The 22673-nt window shown below is 45.6% G+C and overlaps 1 protein-coding gene across 2 annotated transcripts in view; it reads right to left on the bottom strand.

Annotated features, from left to right (window-relative positions):
* The window catches only part of reln (reelin), a 97466-nt gene that overhangs the window by 62347 nt on the left and 12446 nt on the right, over positions 1-22673 (bottom strand). For both annotated transcript variants that reach the window (XM_030425244.1, XM_030425245.1), the window contains exon 2: positions 12378-12485. In XM_030425244.1, coding sequence (XP_030281104.1) covers positions 12378-12485 — 108 coding nt within the window. The remainder of the gene's footprint in view (positions 1-12377; positions 12486-22673) is intronic.

The raw sequence follows: 22673 nt of genomic DNA, 5'->3' as shown, positions 1-22673 counted from the left end.
GCACGACATTGCGACAAAAACAAAGACGACAGCGGCAGACAGAGAGATGCGCGGAGAGAGGGAGGAACTGTTGGTTTGGCTAAAGAAAAGCAGAGAGCAGTTAGAGCAGGGTGAAGATGAAAAGGCAGACTGATGCACTCCAGGACACAGCAGCGCTGGGACTCGACACCGCTCACAGAATTTCTATTCCCACTTGAAAAATACACTCAGGCGTAGAAATGCAAATAACGAAACTAGTGCCTTTCATGTCCGGGCAGAGAGAGAGAGCGAGAGGGAGAGGGAGAAAAATCACTATTATTCAATGAGATCCAAATCCCCAAACGTTCCATCCAGTAAAGCAACAAGCGGTAGTGAACCTGGACGGGGAAAAAAAAGGAAAGCTCTGATATTCCTGTTTATGTCTGTGGAGATGAGCAGAAAAATTATAAAGACGGACTGTTATAGCGAAAATATATAATAAAGCCTCTCCTGTGTCCTTATATGTGGGGTCACACCGACCGCAAAGACTGTTAATTAATTTACTCTCCCCTTAGATGGCCTCTGAGGTCCATTTTACCTTATCTGGTACCTGCGGATGTGATGGATGTTAACTTTGCTTCAGTATTTTAGGGGCTTTCATCATCTCCTCTTTTGTTGACTGTTGACCCTGACCCCCACAATTCTCCTCCTCTAACGGAAGAGCTTGATGCAGATGTGTTTATCGAAACCGACAGTTATTGAACTTGTCGGCATAATGAAAGAAACATTTAAAAGCGTTTCATGCTCCGTCAGCTGTGACTGTTTTTGTTCTCCGCCGGTTATCACTGCCACATGCAGCCTTCACGGACAACGACACAAGTTGTAGCTGCAGCGCAAACGCCGCCGGTGCATGTCAGACAAGTATCAGCAGAGGCCACGTTCTAATTAAATAAGCAGCCACAGGGGGGAACTTGGAGGACTGTTGCAACCGCACAGCCACAGTCAAATGCACAAATGCAAGTACGCGCGTGCATGCTCGCTCGCGAACATACACACACACATGCAGCCCTTTCACATGCAGATTGGGCACTTACGAGCTGTCGGGCAGTGATTAATGGCAAAGGAAGATGACCTGCTAACTCCCACGGTATGACTGGGCAGAGCGTGTTTCATAAATATAAACCCACACACACATATATACACACACACACACACAAACGCCTATACACGCACCCTCGGGCATGCCCACACACAAACTCGCTCATATACACAGAAACACAGGAAATGGGTGTGTCGGGATTTTAAGGGTCATATGTTGGTTGTAGGAGTGTCACCACGACATCAATCTCTGCTGGTAATTGTGGTGAATTTTTTTGAGCGCCCCACAAAAAGGAAGTGGGAAGTTGAGCGCCTCACATGTATTCATGTTCAATCTGCCCATGTCTGCAATAACAAAGGCTTATCCACATTTTTTTTTCTCCTTCCGTCTTGTTCTTTTTCAAATATGGAAACACTTTCATTCACATCTGTCTGTGTCCTCTTAACATCCCTGTGTTTGGAGGCAGCATTTTTTATCCGTCTTTATATCTCACTTTGCAAAGCTAATGAGCTTTTTCCACAGCCAAGCTCAAAACAAGTCAAATAGATGGAGTGAGAATTCTCCCCGATGGAGCAGATGGGCAATCGGTGGCTCAGCCTGGCAGCGACTTCACACTGTAGGACCAGCAGGAGCCGGTCTAACTGGCACTAGAACTGATAGTTAGGCTTTGTGGCAGAGTGGCGAGAATTCGAGAGGCACCATTCAAATTGATGTGCACATTTACCAGAATCGTTTCGGACTTTATACACACCATTTGACATCTGGTCGGCACCAAATAGCTGCCGGATTTTGCGCTCATTTCACAAGTGTCCTTCAGCAGTGTCTGGCGTGTGGAGCAACAGAAAGCTATTAGCTTGAGTGATGTGTCTGTGCTTGATTTGACTGTATCCACTCCTGATAAACGGTTGTTGAGATGGTATCAACATGTTTTTCCTGCTATATTTCTGAATGACAGGAAGGCGCTGGTAAAAATGCACTCGAGTCAGAAAGGTGAGAGGATCCTGGATGCTTGTTGTTTCCTCTCCTTCAACTTTCTCTCCACTGGAGCAATTGTTTTCAATAAATTCATGGACGCCTTTTAATTTTAGAGCACACACACACCATTCACAATCGTAACAGGCACTTTCCTCACCCTTTACGCCTGCACATGCGCGTATAACAGCGACCACAGACAGAATATTAAAATGTATGTGTATCCGCGGCAGTTTGCTTGGGGCGTTAATGAAAGCACTATGAAGTAGCGTTATGTGCTGTAAGCAGATTAGCTTATTTGATTTTTGTCTAAGGAATTCATTTTTGTCCCTGCTCACTGCATGCTTTATGATTAAACACAGAAAAGTGGGTCTCATTTAAAAAGCACAGATTAATGTTTACGACGCTCATCTTTTGTCCTCCAGGCCTCTGTGTGTGTGTGTGTGTGTGTGTGTGTGTGTGTGTGTGTGTATATTCAGACTGATAACAAGCGGTGATCATTCTCCCACTTGCTCAGACTTAGAAATTCAATGTATACCACCCCAGATCATTTGGAGAGCGGGCCCATTAAAGGTCCATATTTCATGTGGTAATTCTTAAAAAACTGTCATAAGCCTATTGGAGCATTAACATGTGTTATTAAAAGCCAGTGAATGTATGGGAATCTGTCAAAAGCCAGAATAATGCCTCTGTCAACATGTTTAAAGAGAAGGCCACACAATGGCGACATAAATGATACATCACAACGGTACTGACAGCCTGAGCAGGGACCCCATACGCTTTGTGCTGCTGAATGATCCATTGCAATGTGCGTCGGTGTGTGTTTGTGTGCGCCCGTTGCGTCGCATTCACCCGTTATTCCAAACACCATCCTCAGCTGGTCAGCCGGACCACTGCAGGGTCGGCGCATGACGACCCGGCTCTCATCTGCCATTGGCTGAAGCGGGCATCCATCTCAGCATCTGCCAATCACACTACCATGGAGACGGGTTGGCAGCGCTGAGGTGATGGCAGGGGTCCGGCACAGCCTTGCCAGGAGGAAGCTGTGTGTTAATATGGGTGGTGAAAGATGCCAGTGGTCAGGGGGAGAGGGGGTAAGAGACTCTGTGGGAAAATGTGAGGGGGGGTGGGGTGTTTGCCACATGAATGAAAGAGGGTTTAACTGGCAGTAAAGGACACCTGGAGGTCTGAGGAGCTGTATGTGTGTGTGTAGGTGAGCATGCATGAGACTGTGCATGTGTATATGTTTACATTATTATGTTTTTCCATGTGCGCACAGTCACTCGGTTTGAACGTTCTGTGAAAGAGCCCATTTGTGTGTGTAGATAAAATGTATGTTTTCACGGACGGGCTCTGAGCACCAAACCAATTTTTAGCCCATATGCATGCATTCACGGAACAATTGCTCTTTCATTTAGGCCTCCATTGTATCTCACAGCATCCATCATCCATAAACTCCTGAAGGCAAGGCCACACACACCCACACAACACACACAAACATACACAGCGAGGGCTTATTGTGGGAGCTGCCAGTATGGCTCTAACCAGCTGAAAGTACACAACCGCATATGGTCAGGCATGAACAATTATTTACTACAAATACTCTACTAATTAAATAGGCCCTTATTCTTCTGTAATACGCCAAACATATACAAAATATGAAGAAAATAAACATTTAGCTCGTTGCTTGAGGCCGGGCACTGCTCCCATCCAGTGATCAGGAACTACAAGCCACACAAGCATGAATGATAAATGGAATACAGAAACACCACGGGAGCATTAATATACCCCCCTGAACTAATGTGTCATAATTGAAATGAATGTTGTTCTGAATCAAACAAGTGTTGTGTGTTTCGGAGCCCCACCCTGCATGATAGATGAGACTTCTACATCTCCGCACAGCCCTGCAATCCATCTAAAAAGGCACACACTCACACAATCGCAAACACACATTTAGTACATACAAATATCAGTATGCATGTTGCTTATATAGCTGAACATATTGTAGCAGTGAAATGTTGCAAATTTGTGTCTCATTTTCATTGTTTTGGCCATCATTTTCTATCAGAAACGGTGCGATTTTATCCAATGAAGTAACCACTGGGAATAATAACAACATCGCTAGGGCTGAGTTCGACAAGAAACAGTCGAGGATCAGCCGGTCACACGAGTTGAGAACAAGCCAACAGCGTTTAAGACAATTCATTCGGAGGTAGAACCAAAAATGAGCACACCCAAAAAAATACCTCGCTGTACAGGAAAACTTCGTCTCCAGACTGTGAAAGATGTTTACAACTGATGATTTGGGTAATCCTTTGACCATTCCACTTTCATTTTCTCCTAAAAATGAGTCTAAAACCTCTCTGATCTTCAGGATTTTCATCCTTTTAATGACATTGCCACGTTTTCAGAGCCTTGCCGAGCACAGTGTTGTTATTACTGAGTGGAGGGATGGCCAAAGCCTTGAAAATGAGTTCTGTATTGACAGGGAATTTCCCCTTCCCGGTTTCCCTGTTTTTGATGGACTCAAGCTGCAATACAGGGGCCTGTTTGAATCTGGGTTCCGTCCCAGGCTCAAGATGTGTGTGCATTATGTAAACCATCAGGGTGAAATGTTGCTGAAAGGCCTGTTTGGAGTGACATAGCCGAGACTTGCTGGGCGCTAGTGTGAGGCCTGTGGAGGAGCACCCAGTGGAGGACAGCCAGCTCCGTGCCCCAGGAGAGGCTTACCACACTGGGTGGCAAAGTCACTAAACTCCCCTACCCCAACCCCTCTAGTCCTTGAGCACCCATTTCTTCTTCCACCCTTCCATCCCGTCCATCCATCTATACGTCCATCCATCAGTGAAGCCCATGAGCGGCAGCCTTCTGTGGGTGTGTGTCATTGTAGCTTTGGCAGGCACACACCACAGCTTCAGCGGCAGGCGCCAGGGCTAATTTGATTTTTAATTCAACACGACTCCTCGGCTAATAGTTTGAGCTGGGGATTAATTAATCTGATTTGACTTGTGCTAATTTCTTGCACCCACGTCCCTTCTCCCCACCCGTCAAATGCAGCAAACAAACAAACTGGTGAGGCCGCGGTGGTCTCGCAGGCTCTGTCCTGACACACATGTTGAGTATGAGGGATAGGGACCTGGGGCGACAGGTGAGGAGCCAATGGAAAGCCTAGGGAAAGCAAGGCATGGTGCCTGTGCTGCATTTGCATGTGTGTGCCTACAGTATGTGTGTGTACCTAAATGTGTCTATGGCGGGCGGAGGCTGGAGCTGAGCCTGGTCTGACAGAGGAGTGCTGGGAGGCAGTGAACTAATCACGGCAACAGCCCGGCTCTTGTAAGGAGGGCGAAACACAGAGAAGGTCACCAACTATTTTTGCTGCCAAAATATGGGTCAGATTGGATCTGGGTGAGTTGCTCACACATAACACACATGCTCTCACACATAACATAACTAACATAAAAAAAATAAAAAAAAAAAATGGGCCAGGCAACGGAGCATTCCTGTTCTTCTCGAGGCTTTTAGAGGGAGGAGAGCCAGATCCAGTCAGGGCCCTGAAGGGAGAGACCAGGAGAACCACTAAGCTTCCTCTTCTCACAGAGTCACACAGAGCACTTCCACTTCTTCTAATACTCTCTGCAAGGGAACTTTAAAAATGAATAGACCTCAGAGTGCAGCCCGGATGGCATGCACTTTGTGGAGAAGACTTTGTGAAATCACTTTCTCTCTCAGTTCGCACACCAAACCCACAGATGCCCACACACTTGCAAGGTGCATATGGAGGTATAGAGGATAAGTTTTACATCACAGCACAACAAAGATGTGTTTCAAAGCCAGCCTTCCGCTTTGCTGAAATGATGCAAACCCACTAGTGTTCACAGAAATGTGTCAAACTGAGCAGTCTTTGAGTCAAAGCTCTCTCTGTCTTTCTTCTATCTTTATTTCTCTCCCATTCTCTCTGGCATGTAACCAACCTCTCTGCATGGCAGAAAATAACATTGCTCCGCTCAAGAGAGACCACACATGGGAGAAACAGCCTACGCCTGCTGCTCTCTCCTGCAGGATACAAAAAATAAAAATAACAAAAAACCGGCCAGCATCTAACGCACTGCTTTTGAAATCTCTATCACAGTCGGTCCAGCTCCTGCTCTCCCCTATTTCTGCTTTCCCAGTCACCCTGGACCTTTTTTACCATACATTTGGATGCAAAAAATACAGCGAGGGAGGGAAAAAGCACTCAAATTCTCAGCATGTGCACACAAATACATGTGTGCTCTCTGAAAAAAAAAGTGAATATAAACACACACGCATCCGCAGCTTCACTCACATATGCATGAACATAAGACATGCTGTAAACCGCATACACGTAGAGAAGCGAGCACACCTAGTGAAGCCGTGGGAGTTCAAAGAAGGGACTATGTTTTCCAGGAGAGCCGGTGTACACTAAGTGAACCAGCAAATTCCCAGCTGCAGTGCTCCGGCAGTTCTACTGTACCATCACACCTGAGAGGCCAACAGACCTATACTGCTGGGATGTATGGCCAGCACTAATGGACTAGTCCATCGTCTGCTGTGGCTGAACCTTACATTAATAATGGATTATGTTATATTCTGTTTGAATTCTTTGAAGGTAGGTTTGCTCTGTGCTTCTAAGGAGGCTTTGCTCATAAAAAGCAGCTACGGTGACATGGCTCGTGATGCATAATCACCCGAGAATTCCTCTGGACTCCGAGAGCACCCAAATGTTTAGCCACCTGTTAGCAGCTTCCATGCATTGTGAGATCGGTGACGGGGGGGGTACAGAACAGAGGCTCATTCTGGGCACGGAGGGTTGGGAAAGTCCTCTGCCAGCAAAGCAGGCAGATTTACAGCAAGCCGACCCGGCCGATCTCGAGTCTGATCTAACTCTTTGCCGCAGAGAACACAAATCACCTCCCATACATAACCCTGCCCCTGACAACTCATTTCATCTTCCGCACTAATGAATTCATCATCAGGAGGGATCTGCCTTCGGGTGCCTCAGCACTGAGCAGAGAAGGAGTAATGGCTCAGATAAGTCATCATTGTCGTTATCATCAGCAACACCAGTGCCACCTCGCCTCATAGTTTGGGAGCAACAGTTTGGGACTGTGCGGTGTCCTTGACGGAGTTGCAACAGGGGGAACTTCGGCGGTGTTCAAGGTTGCGATAACAAGCGATGTCGGAGCAAATGTGTCACAGATGCGCATCCTGAGTGTGAGAATCAGCATGAGTGTGCGTATGTCAATGGAATTTGAATGTGTTGTGGTATGAGTGGATAAATCACAGAGTGGAAGAGCTCTTATGGTAGCAAGCAAGCGTGTGTGTGTGTGCATGTGTGTGCCTGTGTGTGTGTGTGTGTGTGTGTGTGTGTGTGAAGGAGTCTAAGCGGCGCAGTCAGGGAGCTGTCAGCAGAGAGCCAGGGAGCAGGCTGATCACAGGACTGCAGTGCGTTTGAAGTCTCCCAGGGACTGACAGCTCCTCTCCCCATGGGAACCCCCTTCCCCTCGCCCCTTCTCTCCTCTCTGCACCACCCCTTCGCTATATCATTCCTCTTTATCCTCCACCTCTCCCTACCCTACACGGTACCTCCATCCCTGTTTTTTCCCCTCATCCCATTGATGGAAGGGGGTATGCAGAAGCACACTCGCGCTCCCTTGGGACTGTTAGCACTTCCCAAACAAGGCCCTTTGTTCGGCGGGAAACACACCTGCGAGTGTGTCTCTGTAAATACTGACATGATGAGCTGCCATCTCTCATAGTCTGACATTTTGGCTGACATTCAATCTGGCTTGGTGGCGAGAGGGCACAGACAGCCGACCTTCAGCCTCGAGATGGATGAGCGTGTAGCCGTCAGGATTCGAATGCGTAACTGTGCATAATGAGAAGCACGGACCATTCATTATTGTGTAACTCTATATGTTTTTATTTCTGCATTAAAATTAGTCTGTAGGCATGATTACACTTTTGGCTGCCCACCCCCCCTCCTGGCCCCTCCTCCGCAGGTCAAGGTGCAGCAGGATTTCATCTCTGATCGCGGCGTGTGTTAGCATGAGCCCATCCGTCATGGGGACAGAGTGTCGGCTGGATGTCCCTGTCACTAAGCTGTCCATTTTGTCAGATGGCCAGATTCATCATATTGAGATGGGGACTGATCCTTTGCGAGCAGAAGCCAACCGCCCAGCAAATACGTACAAATATGCAAATTAATGACAAAATAAACATCACCCTGCAAACGAGCCATCCATCAATGACCGGTTTCTCAGCAGCTCAGCATTGGCACGGCAACACCAATCAGCCACTCCGTCAGGGGGAGTGATGGAACGCCATCCTCTCATCTTCACCCACCCACTCCTTACATCATTCACATACTGTCTTCCTTTCATTGGTCCCTCTTTGCCATTTTTCATGCACACTTTCTCCAATTTTCTCCTCTCGCGCTCATTCCCTTAATCTCGAGCACTTTGTCAGCCCCGTGTTGGCATTTTCGCCCATCCATTTCCCTCTCCTGTCTGCTTTCAAAGCTCTCTCCTCCATTTCAAGTGCCTTTTGTTCGTCATCGTAATTATAAATCTGGAGACGTTTAGAATGAATACTTGTTCTGTCTTTGTGTTTGAGTGGGAAATGATGTGATGGGAAAAATATCTGCCATTAGGGGAGCAATGCAAATCAGACCACATGTGACATTTTATTTCCATCCAGGCCCCGGCCTGTAGGGTCCAATAAGTCACCTCATCACTGCTGTGCGACACTGTTGCTTATGTTAACCCAGATGAAATAAATAGGAAGGTACATAAGTTATTGTCTTCATCGTTTAATCTACGTCGTCGCCAAACTTGAAAGCTGTGTGAGTTCTTTTCAGAGAGCCAAGAGGCTGGAATGGAAAGAAAGAGCTCTTAATGGAATAAAAGTCAAAGGAGGGAAAAACACGGAGCTGTTGGAATTCTCCAGCAGCTGAGTCAGTCCAGACTCATGTTGCTTTTCTGGCAGTGTGTGTAGACTTCCTCTCCGCGCATGTTGCACACACACACACACACACACACACACACACACACACACACACACACACACACACACACACAGTATCTGAAAGTTTTACTGTAAAACGTGCTGCAAAGGTCTCTGTTGTGCAATTAGGTTGTCAAACTATACTACGCAATATAACGAAATGAATCACTTTACACACTACCTCGTCCATTAACTGGATATTGTGATCCCTCACTGACACCTTGAGTTTTTCCTGCCAGCCCTGCGTACCTCGAAATAGAAACATAGCTGCGGCTGTGGCTCGGCCAGACTAATTTATCAGGCCCCTGATGGGCACATTTTAAAAAAACCACAGTCGATTCACACTCCTCTATCAACATTATTTTTAGCTCGAGTTTGTATGATTTTGCACCAGCCATAGCAGAGCAATTACAGCATCATAAAGGTTTGTGGTTAGCCACCAGGCGGCTAGAGGGGGGGGGGATCTCCTGCCTTGAGGCGGTGGAGGAACGAGCCGCAGCTGAGCCCAGAAGCAGAAAATAAGGCATTCCTCAGACTGCCCCGGGTGCCACTCCAATTGCTCCATCGCATTTGAGCTAATTTGACAATGTGGGGGTGTAAAGTTCTGACGACGCAGTAAAAAAAAAAGTCAGTCCCTCAAAGCTTCACATTTTTATTACAAATGTAGTGTGAAGTGTATTGTTATTCAGAGGGAGTAGAAGCTCATAAAACGTCCTTGTCTCCGTCTCCACGTCCCGGTGTCTGTGTGAGTACAGTAATCCACGTGGTAAGAGAAAAACACAAAAGACTGAGGAAGAGGACTGGTGATAGAGCGCTCGGATTTGCATGCAGTGTGGTCATGCATATATACATGCAGTGGTTTTATGAGCTCTCCGTAAAAAGCAGCGGAGGGTGACATGGGAGGGGAATTCTCTCTGTCGAGGCCATCCTGTCTACTCGCTGCAACAGCTCCGACCACACAAACCATGAGACATCCCCACACAGAAAACACCAACCGCTCTGTCTCCACAGATCACCGCCTTTGTCTGTTTATTCCAGCTATCTCTGTCTTGTTTTTGCGTGCTGTCTTTCTCTCCACTGACTCCTAAAAAGATCCACCACCTTAATAGTTTTCCCTCCCTTCTTACTGAGCATGATCTTATGATTTAAAATCTCAAACACATTCAGCGATCTTAATTTACCGCTGATCGTCACCCCCCATGTGTGCCACCCTGTGGTGGCGGTTCATTGAGGTTTCATTCTTCTCATGCTGAGGTTCACGTTAGTTCTAGCACTGATACATCTGTCAGCCACATGTTCCCCCCAGCCAGCCGCGGCACTAACAGCTGTACACAGCTGGAGTGTGTATGCGCTTTTGAGTAAGAGTGGGTGGTTATTTCTTTATTGAATTCTACGTGTGTGTGTACATGTTGCCGTCCATGTGTCGCTGTGTCCCCTACATGCCTCCGATGGGATCAGAGCCCCACCCTGTCTTAGACGCTCTACACTCAACACAGGGCTCGTAAAACTCCCATGTGGAGTTGTGTGACCCTTTCGTCCTCACAGATCGCTTTCTATTTGTCACAACAACAATGAGCATGAAATGCTGTCTCGTTCCGTTATTGTTCCACTGCATTATCTTCAAAGCATTTCGCTCGAACTCTGGCTCTCTTATGCACAGCGATGTCACACGGTTTTTGTGAGCTCATTGAGGAAGCTCTTCTTCTCTCTCTGGGACCATCTCGTTTCAGCCCTCCCACGGCTGAAGAGCTGCCGCTCCACAGATGTGACACCCTGTCTGTAGACCAGCCAGGCCGCTGCCACTAAGGGTATGGAGGGTGTCTCGTAAAATTCCCATTTACAAAATAATTGTGCAGACAAATGAAGTATAGGAAAAATGTGCATGTAGACAGCAGTGCCACCATGGGAACCAAAAAGAGGGCTATGGTCGCACTAATAAATCAAGCTTCTATTCCGCCTTTATGAAGGCTCCATTGAGTCCAGAAGTCTACACTGAGAGGATGCAGGAGAGTCAGCGGTGCGGAGATCTCCTCTGCTGAGGACAGATCCACTGACAGGCGCTGTGAAACCTGTATGGCATCACTGCTTTGCAGATTACACATACTGTAACGGAAAGCTTTACAGACTTGTTTAAACACACACCGTGCAGAAACTCAAAGTCTTACAAGCTGCTGCCTATCAGTCTGTGCAGCCCTTTTCTTAAAACTTTTCAAATTAATGAGAGTGAAGCAAAGGTGACGCAATCCTTGCTTGGATGCCTCCCCAGTAAACAGTGCTGCCAAGAGCGAAGAGCTGCCCTGGCTGGGGTGAAGTCAGCGTCTGAAGAACAGTGGAGTTAGTCAGGATAAGTGAGCCCGCTGGGCAGCAGTTCTGGGCCAGTAGCCCTGTTCTCTAAGGAGTTCTTTATGGCCAGTCCATCACCCCGAGAGAGCCCCCGCCCCTGCACACAGGGGCTCCATCCGCACACACTTCATGTGAGTCTAAAAATCCTCATTGTGTGTCCAGAAATGGGTCACACTTAACTTTATTTTCAGTTGCCTCTTTACTGTGTAATTAGACTGCACTTGTCAAAACAACTGTTTGTCTTCGTATTTTGCAGTAGTTGGAATAAAAACAAAGCACATTGTAAATTCAGAGACAGTAGGAACACACAGATACACATGTTGACGACAGCAAAATCATTCTGATAACAACTTAAGACAGAAGAGTTGCCAGTTTTTACAGCAAACAAACAACAAAATTAAATAGAGCCCATTTACTAAAATGTTTTCCAAAATCCTTAAACACTTCTTTCTATAATGATCAATATGACCTTGTATTTTAGTGAATCAAATGCAATTCAACCAGATGGCTGCACCTTTTTCTCTAAACTCAACATTCGTCCAGCTGACCTGATGACCTTTATTCTTCTTTCATAGTTAAAGTTGTTTCGTCTCTCAGAGGCCTCATTTGTTTTCTGCTTCGTTTCTCAATTTCCTTTCTTCATCTCATATTCAGTTTTCTGTTTTTCTTCTTTCGAGCATCAATGAAAACGCATCTGGCCAAACCCGATGGTCACATCATTCATCACGGGCCTGTCACAGCCAGAGTGGGGAAGTGGTCTTGTGCTCTTTCTGGGAACGGATGCGGATCACTGAGCTGGGTCGTGCTCTCCGTGATACTCCGTAGTTCCAGAACTGAGACACAGTCTAAAGTATCTGAGAGTCTGTTTGTGTTAAAAGGCCAAGCTAAGTTGAACATTTGATGAGAGGCTTGTGTTGGCATGAGGAGCATGGCTGAGGAAGCCTCTCCAAACAGATTACAGCGGTAATTTAGGAGAACTCACCAAAGCCGAAGGCGGCTGGAGCAGGGATGGGCGCTGACTGGACTGGTGTGGAGGTGTAGAGGCCCGTCACCAGCAGACCATCAAAGGATACGCTGGTGGAGATAGTTACTGAAGAGACAGAAGAAGAAAGATGCTGAATGTTACTGCGGTTCTACAATCAGCTGTTCTTTATGTTACAAAGCACCAAAGCAAAACAGGAAATTAAACATATAAGTACATTCTTCTCTCATGTTTTAGCAACCCTTTATTGTTAACTCACTGGAAGATAAACTATAAATTTACCGCTGACAAGGTGTCAAAGATCACAAGTGCTAGGTTGTGCTCACACTTCGAAGCTACACCGATAATTAGCCTGGGTGATGTACACGCGTGTGGACAGGAAGTCTGGAAGCGTATACACACAACAGCTCTCCAACATGGTGCTGCTAATGAGCACCGTGCTCAGGTGTTAACAAATGTTAATGTAAAGTGACCATTAGCTATGAGGCAGATGAGACCAAACGCCCTGCAGGAGGTGAGGAGGGCACACAGATGTGCAAGCAGGTGTTATATACTTTATTTAGATTTTTTTTTTCTCTCTTTTTTCTATTCAACCCTTATGCCAACAATACAGGTATTGTGATTTAAATTAGTGTAATAATAGGGTGTTTAGGGCAAATATGTTAAATATGGCACCTGTGTTTATGTCTGTGAAGAAGACAAAACAGAGCTTATGATAAACTACTTATTGAGCAATAGATAAATAAATATGGATGTACGGATGCGGATATACAGAGAAACACAAAGGAGCCTGCCAAATGGCGGTTCGAGTCACTTTTAAAGTAGTCGAACAAAACCACACGGTAACATCACCTCACAGCAAACAGCTCAGGAGTGTAATCCAAGTCCTCCTGAACAAATCACCATGCTTTAATCAAAGCATGTCTCTATTGACAACCATATTAAAAGAGACTGATGAGCTAATTGGCCGTAACCCTGATAGCCTAGCTAAGCCTCTATCCATTGCAGGTCACCACAAACAACGGGGCAGAGCAGAAAACTGCCAGAGGTCTGTTATCCAGCTGTACAGATCTACAGCTTAGTGTATCCAGCAGCAAGTTAACTATCGATCCACCCGGTAAACAAAGGCCCTGAGTGACGGGACCACAGAGCAGGCTACATAACCGGAGGAAAAGAGCTCAGCCACTGGACTGCTTCCAGCCAGACAGATCAGAGCACAGGGGAAAAGTCTGCGGCTCGAAGGAGCCGACACAACCAAAATATACACTTTCACACACTGAGGAATGAAGCCCTTTGCAGTTGGGAAAAGATGGAGGCATTGTTATTTCCTGACCCTGGAATCCCCCCTGCTTTTTGGGGGAAACGTGAATAGGAAAAGGAGGAGACACCCGCGGCGTCGGGCGTAGAAAGAATAGAAACATGTCAGTTTGGTCTCGGGGGCGTTTATTCTTCTGGGCTTGGTGTGTTTTCGATGTGGGAAATCTGGGCAGACTCCTGTGTGGCCCAGTCTCCTTGCCTGTCTGTCTGTTTGTCTGGGTGACTGCATTAACACATCCTCGCACCAGGCGCCCAGCAATTGTGTGTGTATTTGTGTGTGTGTGTGTCTGAATGTGTGTGTTCTGCATGTGTATATGTATGCTGGATGTGCTACACCCTGTCTGAAGAGCCCAGTTCAGCCCATCTCTCCCCTCCATGTCACAGCCTCAATAATTCATCCTACAACTCACTTTTATTGTATCCAGACATTTCCTCCTCTCTTCTACTGTCGCAGGTTTTTACACACAGATACAGCTACAGTATAGCACCGATGCAGTATTTAAGATGCTCTCTGCTCTACTTTACAGTATACAGCAGCAAATCACATACTTGTTAAGGCTGCTGGGCCGAAGTTTCTAAATCTCACACGCAAAATCTAAAAGTGTCCATACAAGCATGTGGTTGACACTTGCTGCAACTATGTAGTCTACGTCTATTGTTTTAATCCTCCGCTGAAAACTTGCAAACGTCCAAAACAATTACTGAAAGTCCTTTTCCAAACACGAGAGGATTCGCATTTCCATCAAAACACGGCTACCCACTTCAAGGTGTGATCAGTTAATATAATGCGCTGGTCTTGAGTCGCTGGCGTTTAAAAAGCTGCACCTTCTCCCGCGCTGTTTATGACTGCACCGTGCAACGGCTGTCAGTAGCCAGCTGCTTGTCATCATGCAATTTCAGGCTGTTTTGGGTTTTCTTTGGCATCTACCGCTTATTTCTTGAAAAGCGGAGACGGGATGACAAAGTGGATCTGAAAGAGGAAGAGGAAGCCATCGATTATCCCTGACTGAGCTGCAACAGCTAGTCATAGTCAAAAGAATATCGATCGCCAGCTGTTTTGATAACTGATTAATCGCTTCAGTCATTTATCAAAGCAATGACGTAACACATTCGTTGGATCCAGCTCCTACAAATATGAGGACTTAATGCTTTTCTGCTTTTTCAGTTGGGAAAAAAGGGGCTCTGGCTCACTTGAGACTCTGGGGAATTGTAATGGACGTTTTTTTCTCGACATTTTAAGGGACTTATTGATTCATTGTGAGAAAGAAAAAGTGAAATAACTGCTGGTTGCACCCTAACACCATGGCGAGCTTTGACCTGACTCCGAGAAGGTTCAACTCAGAGCTGCCAAAAGTGCCAATGGAGAAGCACTTATGGCGACATGCATCAAACTCAGTACATGCTCAGCACACTAGCATTTTTCAAAGAACGGTTTGCTCTCCATGGCATCATCCAAATTGCCCAACAAACATAAGTTCTAAATATTTCCCTGTTGTATGAACGGCTCCAATAACGCTGCGCGAGCCACAAGTAATATCTCTGTTCTGTATTCCTTCTTCTTGTCAGCTGTGTGAGCGCTGCCAAAAATTATATCAGCATGTACAGCGTGTACAAGAAGCCGTATTGTGAGAAAGGCAGATATTTTGCTTGGCAACAGAAGAATTATCATATTCAATCCATGTTGCTCGGCGCACCTCTCACACCGCAGTATCAACAGAACGCAGGGAAAAGGGGCCTCCTCATTCAAAGCAAGCAATTATCATGTCCACGCTGAGCATACGTGTGCTCTTCTTTTATGCTGTTTTTTGCTCCCCAAGAATACATTACCTATTCAACAAATGCATTCCGGGTTGTGGTGAGACAGGTTATGAGTGTTTACATTATGTTGTATTGATCCAAGGCCGTGGCGTGATGCAGTATTTAATGGAGTAATGGACCGGGTGTAAAGCACTGACCGGGCTTCATCAGCCTCCGTACACACACAATATGCTCATTTCTGCTTTTCCACTGACCTGCATCACCAAGGTTACACATACTCCATTACTCTCCACAGACACTTGCACATGGGCTACACACACACATACACACACACACACACACAGAGAAAAGATTTTTTCTGCCTCCGCCATGCTATTTCTTTCTTTATCCACCGCTTTCACCTTTCTTCCAGCCTCTCTCCCTCAGCCTCGCTCCTATTTGAGGAATCATGGTAAAAAAAAACTAAAAAAAAAACGCTCTCTCCTGCACTTTCCCCATCTACTCCCTTCTCATGCATTTTCTGCTCCCTCGCAGCAGTGTGCCTGCTCTCCGTTTGATGTGGAGGTTGGGGGGGGGGAAGCGGAGGGGAGGGGAGGCAAAGCTTGGGGCACAAGGTTACAATCAAAAAACAAGAGCAGGGGGCGAAGAGGGTTGGAGAGGATGGGCTGTAGTGGAGTGGCCCACGGAGAGCAGCGCTACCTGATCAATACAAATGCAAGATCTAAATTATTTAGACAGGGCCTCTAACACTCGACTCTCACTCACCCGTGGAACGCTACAGACAGATGAGCCAATCAGATGAGATGAGATGAGATGAGATCCAATCACCTGTGGGGGTACTTTACACACACACACACTGTCTCTCTCTGTCTCTCTCTCACACACACTCACAAACACACACACACACACACACACACACCCACACACAGATCTAAAGGAGGAGGCTGGCGGCCTTTGATGGTAGCCTTTAAAATTCTTGTCCATACTTCATTTCTGAGTACTGTTCACTTGGCCGAGGGGGATGAGAAGCCATGAGGCGGGAATGGGGCTGAACTTTATTAGCACTCTCGTCTAACACATAAGGAGGTTCTGTTTGTGTGTGAGGATCTGTGTGCGCACATATTTGTGCTCTTGTGTGTGTTTTGGTAACGTGTGAAGAAAGCAGGTGTTTGGCCGGCACAGTTTATCCAAACATCTGGACTGGATTTTAGGTAGGGATGCACAATAGTATTGGCACTTTGTCAGTTCTAGCGCCTGAGGCTTTTAATATAATGTCGGCCTAACATGAACGTATCTGCCGATATTACAGGCCAATACAACGGTGCTTTGGTGATGCGCACCAGCTCCAACCGCTGACTGAGTACTTCCCTTTCTCTGCCCAGTGAGTGTGTTCATTTTGAAACACATTATTTGCCAGTCACAATAAGAATATGCATAATAATACATTAATTTCGACACGGGAGAGGCTTGATGCCCTTTTGCAGTTAGGTTTCAATAATATGTCCGTATATCAGCCAAAATGAGTTAGGAGATATTGGCATATCGGATATTGGCAAAAATCTAATTTCATGCAACCCTAATTTTTAGCTCCCCCTACCACGAGTCTTAAAAGAGAATAAAGGCTTCACTATGAAACATGTACTGTAGGGTGGAAACAGATTTTTGATTAAGGACATACATAAAGCTGCATTAAAGGCCATTTCAAATCACAGGAGGCATTTTTAATACGATTTGGGTATGCGCGACTTGAGAGAAAGCACACAAATATGAACTTTAGCACTAAGAGAAAATAAAGTAGTTCTGAATGCCTGGTTATTATTTGGGGTTGGGTTTGGTGTTGGCAGAGTAACATGTGGATGTTACAGCTGTTCTCTCCCTCCAGCAGTCATGTGCCCCTTTGGTTCGTGACCTACAGGCGCCCTTTACTCCCGATCCCTCCCTCCCACTTTAACTCCACACCGGAACCTCCACGCAGTCATGAACAAGTCTGGAGCTGGCAGTTGCGGGTGCACCTGACATAGGTCTCACAAAACACTCATTACACTGTATGCACAGCACTCGCATCAACATGCACATGCTCATACTTTATACTTGAAAACACCACAGAGCACATCCCTTGGCCCTAAGCCAGCATGTAATATTGATGATGCGATGTGGTATGCCTCATTACAGACACACACAACCGTGCTCCTACTCAACTATTGATGGGCCCGGGGCTTTCTTCACCTCTCTGGATCCACCAGGAGTAATGTTAAGGCACAAAGTACCAGCACACACACACAAATTCTCAAGCAAAATACTGGCTTTGCTGACACGTCCCCTCAGAGCTCATACGCCCAGCGATAACTAATCTGTAATGGAAAATGAATCTCTGCAAAACTCCATTCAGCAAAAATAAGATCACAAATAATTGCCGGTAAATCTGAAAGCCCATTTTCCATCTAAGTTCATCCATGTGCAGAACATTATTGAACTTGTTTCATCTTGCCGATTCTTGGTTTAAAATTGTTTGATTAATTCATCAGCTAGGATTTTACCTTGCAATCAGGAACACCAGGACTGCATTAACTCCAGGGATTACCTGGCTGCATCATATTAACCTTAATGCTTCAGAAACATCCTCAACGTGGGACAAACAAGGTACTGGAAGAGGACAGCAAACAGATGTTTAAAATTTGATGAGATACTAGAGTACGGTTTTACACCAGTCCCAAAGCAGTGTGTGGTTGCCTTTGGAAACGAATGCATCTGAGGCAGACAGAGAATCAATTTTTCTGGTTGTTTCTTTATTTATAGTACAAGCAGTGAGGGAGCAGCCATGATTGATATATGGTTTTTGGTCGATTCCTTGAACAAGATGCAGGTCTGTTAAGTAGTGGAAAACCAAGACCACATGCAGCCGGCTGTATGCTGGGTCAGCAATCACAAGGACATAAAAAATCGGGCCCAGTGGCATCCTTAAAGCAATAGTAACTTCTCCTTCAGGTGAAGAAAAAGCAAGGAAGGCACTGCCGTTGGCAACAATTGGTGGCATGGGCTCATTCTTAGAAAACAGCATGAAGAGGGTTTAGGTCGGAGCTGGACAAAAGTCTGGGAGCTCCGAGAGAAGACAAGATTTATGTGGCAGCCTGGTCCACTTGTACTAAAGTCCCCGTGTGTTGGCATGGACTGAACAGCTCCTTTCTGCTCTTTGTGTACAAACACACCCACCACCCGACACCACACCCATATTCATAACCTTTACTTTACTTAAACAAGTCTTGGAAAAAATAATTGGAATGACCCAAGGCTGAAAAGGCACAGCTACACAATGTGGTTTTCTGATTTGATTTGGTAAAACCCTCTTACGCCACAGACAGAAAATATTATAGTCTGTACATTTGCATGATTATATCATAAGGTAGTAAGAGCCACATAGCGAGGCAACTAATTTGAAACGCAAAGCCCTACAAATGAGAGGCTGTAGCTTGAAGTATCATCAATGAAATCCCCATTTTTTTTTTTCCAAGTGAACCAGGAGGACGCCCTTTTTGTTTCCAAATGGATGGAGGTTTTCCTGGCAACAATCTGGATAAAGATAGGCGACCATCTGACCCATATCCCACTGGCAGACACACGTGCCCCAGAGAGGACCAGGAAATGGAGGCCAGACCATGGGGAAGCTATAGTTCCATCTGTTTCCGTGGCCATGCCAATGTCGGGGTGCCACTTCACCCTGAGCTTCCTGAAATGGTTCAAACTGTCAGTCACCTGAACGTGACACCATGAAGGATAGGCTGCTGTTTCCTTCTGACAAGGAAACAAAAGTGCGGTCCTTTAAACTGACCCCAAGTCCAAGAATGCAGACCAACCGAATCTCGTTAAGTATGAACGTCAGTACAGTTTGAGAAGATTGTGTGGGAAGTGTGTTTCTGCACATATATGTGTCATGCGGTGTTCTAGTCAGGTCTTAGAGGCATCATTCCATTGCGTAACCTTCTGGCACCATCCTGGCCTGCCGGCACTGCCATCTGCCGCTGTGAAGCACTAGATCAGACACAACCTATCAGCCACTGAGCTTCTACAGGTCTGTTTAACCACAACATCCCCGACAAGTTTTGCAAAAGGGCTGAATGAAAGCAATTAATCTCTCGGGTCCGGTTTACAAGTCCTTTCACGATCAGATTATATCACACAGACCACTCTTGTTCTCAGTCCAAATCGCTCTGTCGAGGTTCTCCTCTGTTTACCGAGGAGGGGAGTTGAAGCCTTCCTGCCTGCTCAACTTGGCTTCACCCCTGCAACAGCCGTGGAGAAAAACAGGAGTGAAGAGGCAGTTCTGTCACACACATCCTGTTCCTCACACATAATCTGCTCCAGAATCACACTTCATTGTGCTGCTCTCATACGATGCGATGTATGCCTGTGTCTGTTTATGTTCATATGAGCCTGTGTGTCACATGCTTGAACACGAGCAAAAACAGGTGCACAGGTGCGCAAGTTATTCATCACAAAAAGGAGGATCATTTCATTCTCTTCCTGAGGATTTTCCTCTTAGGAAGTCTCCAGGGTATAAGAACTGAGTTTTTATGCTCCTTTCTTCTTTTATGAATTCTGGGGTAGCACTATTTACATATCATCTACAAGTCATATTATTCTGCAAACAATCTACAATGCTTTTCATTCTTAGTGATGTGCGAAAGGGTTGACATTTGACTTACAAGGAAGATACAGCTCCACTGGGAAGGCATGTCAATGAATCAACGAGGCCAGATCAGTTATGACACGGCTTCTCTTCATAGTTTCTAACTGAACACTGCATGTTCAGAAGGAGCACATCATACTGTGACAACTCAAAGGCTATTCTCTTTACCTGAGACTGGCTTCGACAGCAAATCAGCTCTCCGAGCTTTGGACATTATTCATTGCTTCATTGTTCAGAGGCCTCAAACAGCACACAGATCTCATCTCACTACCGATCTCTGCCATGAGACTCTTAATGGGTTTTGATGAGCTCCAGTTCTCTTATGTGGATCTGGTCTTTATCAATCTTGATGATACCATGATGGAATGAGAAGGGAATGGACAAAGGAAGGATTGCAAGTGCAAGAACAAGATACAACTGGATGAGAAAACATCAGAAAATCGAAGCAACGAGCAACCAAATTCTGCATAATTGCTCATTAAAGGCATCTTAAAAAGCAAGATATTTAGTAAAGATTCAGAACAAAGGGGAATGTCATTCAGAATGAGATGTATAATTGGTGGTTGCTGTAAAGGGTTATATTGTAATAAGGTTCAGGAACACCATGATTCTTTCCCTCTGTCGCTTGGTGGCTGCCAGGACTGGAGAGCGAGCTGTCCTTATGATCAACACCATGTGTTCTGCAGACAGAGAAAAGGCTTCAGCCATCCAGTCTGGACAAGCAAGGCATCCTCCTTTACTGACCAGAGTCATACTGAGCACGCTAACAAACAGCTAAGAGCCAAGGTGTTTAACATAGGAACCATGAAACAGAAAATGTAAACGTTTTGGATGTAAACAAACGCAGGGTACAGAGGAAAGTTGCCACTGCATACAGCTTTAGCCTTCCCCAGAGAATATCCAAGGAATGTAGGACAACACCAGTCAGCCTTAAAAGACTGGGGTAAAACCCAAACCGCAACTTCTTACCCAAACACACAGAGTAAAGTTGAAATATATATAGATATATATATATCTATATATATAATAGTCTACAGCAAGCTCAACCCACGCACTAAACACATCCATCAATATGTGTAAAGAGACATCTCATCATCACACACTAACCTCTTTGCAGGGAAACCTGAAAACACCCAACAAAAAACAGACAAACACTCAGAGACAACAATCAAGCCAGCTATGAAAGTACACACAGACAAAATGCAGACATTGGACAAAGACCAACACTGTTGCATAACTCCCTTTCCATCTCACCTGCTCAATCAGGAGCTGACCTGATAGGAAATAGGAAGGAGGTAATGAGGGCCAAGCTGTCAACCACAGCCTGTAACCTCACTGCCTGCTATGTCCCTCTGAGGGACACCAGGCTACTTAGCCTACGTGACCCCCGTCCCCTTCCCACAGCTGGTCTGTTCCCCACCTCACAGAATCCCCAACAGACCATCACAAACTGCTTCAGAACTGAGCAAGCCGGAAGGCTTCTGTCAAAACAAAACCTTGAGACACAGAAGAGCAATGATTTACACAGACATTAAGGGACGAGAGCTCATGTCAACATTAGTGACATCCTTTCAGTCTGGTCTGACAGATCTAACCACATAAGCCATGTCATTTGAACAACTACTCCATACCCAGATCATTCTAGAATAAAGACAGCAGTTCTTTATCATGACAAGCAGAAAGACACAACTGCGCTCTTATCTGGGCACACACCACTTAATTGGCCAAAGTCAGCAATAAGCTGATCGCTAGGGGTCTGCAGAACAATGACCAAGGTGCAGAGAATTTAAAATCTCTCTGCACTGACGTTTCAGAAATTTGTCCCACAGGCCATCATATCCAATATCTGATATGAGAGTGAGCACCGAATCACCTCTGTTATTAGACCTCTGTTCTGTTGGGTGTGCATGCTAATACAGCAATAAAAGAGGCAATGTGATAGATCCAAGGTAGGAAGAGAGAACTTTTGGTAATTCAAAGTCGCTCTTCATCATTTAATGGCCATAAAAGACCACTACAAATCAGAAGCACAATCTGGCTGGTTTTAATCAATTCCTATGTAAAAGGGCACTGAACGTCTCATGAAGACACAATAAAGGTGTATTCCTTTGTCAGTGTGTCTTTTCTACCACTTTTTTCCTAAAAACCGATACTATAAGAATTAGCTAACCATCCTATCAAATAGTATTCATTTTAGCATAGTGCTAATTGGCTTTTGGACAGAATTTAGCCATGCGCCACATGCAGGAATCAACTGATCAAAGCATTCCATCCTCACTAGAAAAATGGCTTTAGAGGTCATCCGTACAAGCGGTGGTACGGCCCACATTTAGGTTTATTGTTAGCCGGTGACCTCTAGTGACTGCAGTACTTATGATGGAGGAAAAGGAGGACATCAGGTGACGTGGTATAAGTGCAACAAAGTCCCCAGAAGTACAAGACTTTGACTCAGATGACCGCTGTTCATGTCCCATGCGAAAACAAGCCATCAGTGAGTTCTTTTAACTTTTAACTAGCATAAGAAACTAAAAGAAAAA

This window comes from Sparus aurata, chromosome 8 (genome assembly GCF_900880675.1).
Source record: "Sparus aurata chromosome 8, fSpaAur1.1, whole genome shotgun sequence".
Classification (NCBI taxonomy): domain Eukaryota; kingdom Metazoa; phylum Chordata; class Actinopteri; order Spariformes; family Sparidae; genus Sparus; species Sparus aurata.
Note: the sequence above shows the minus strand (reverse complement) of the source record. Positions and strands in the feature narration are given on the sequence as shown.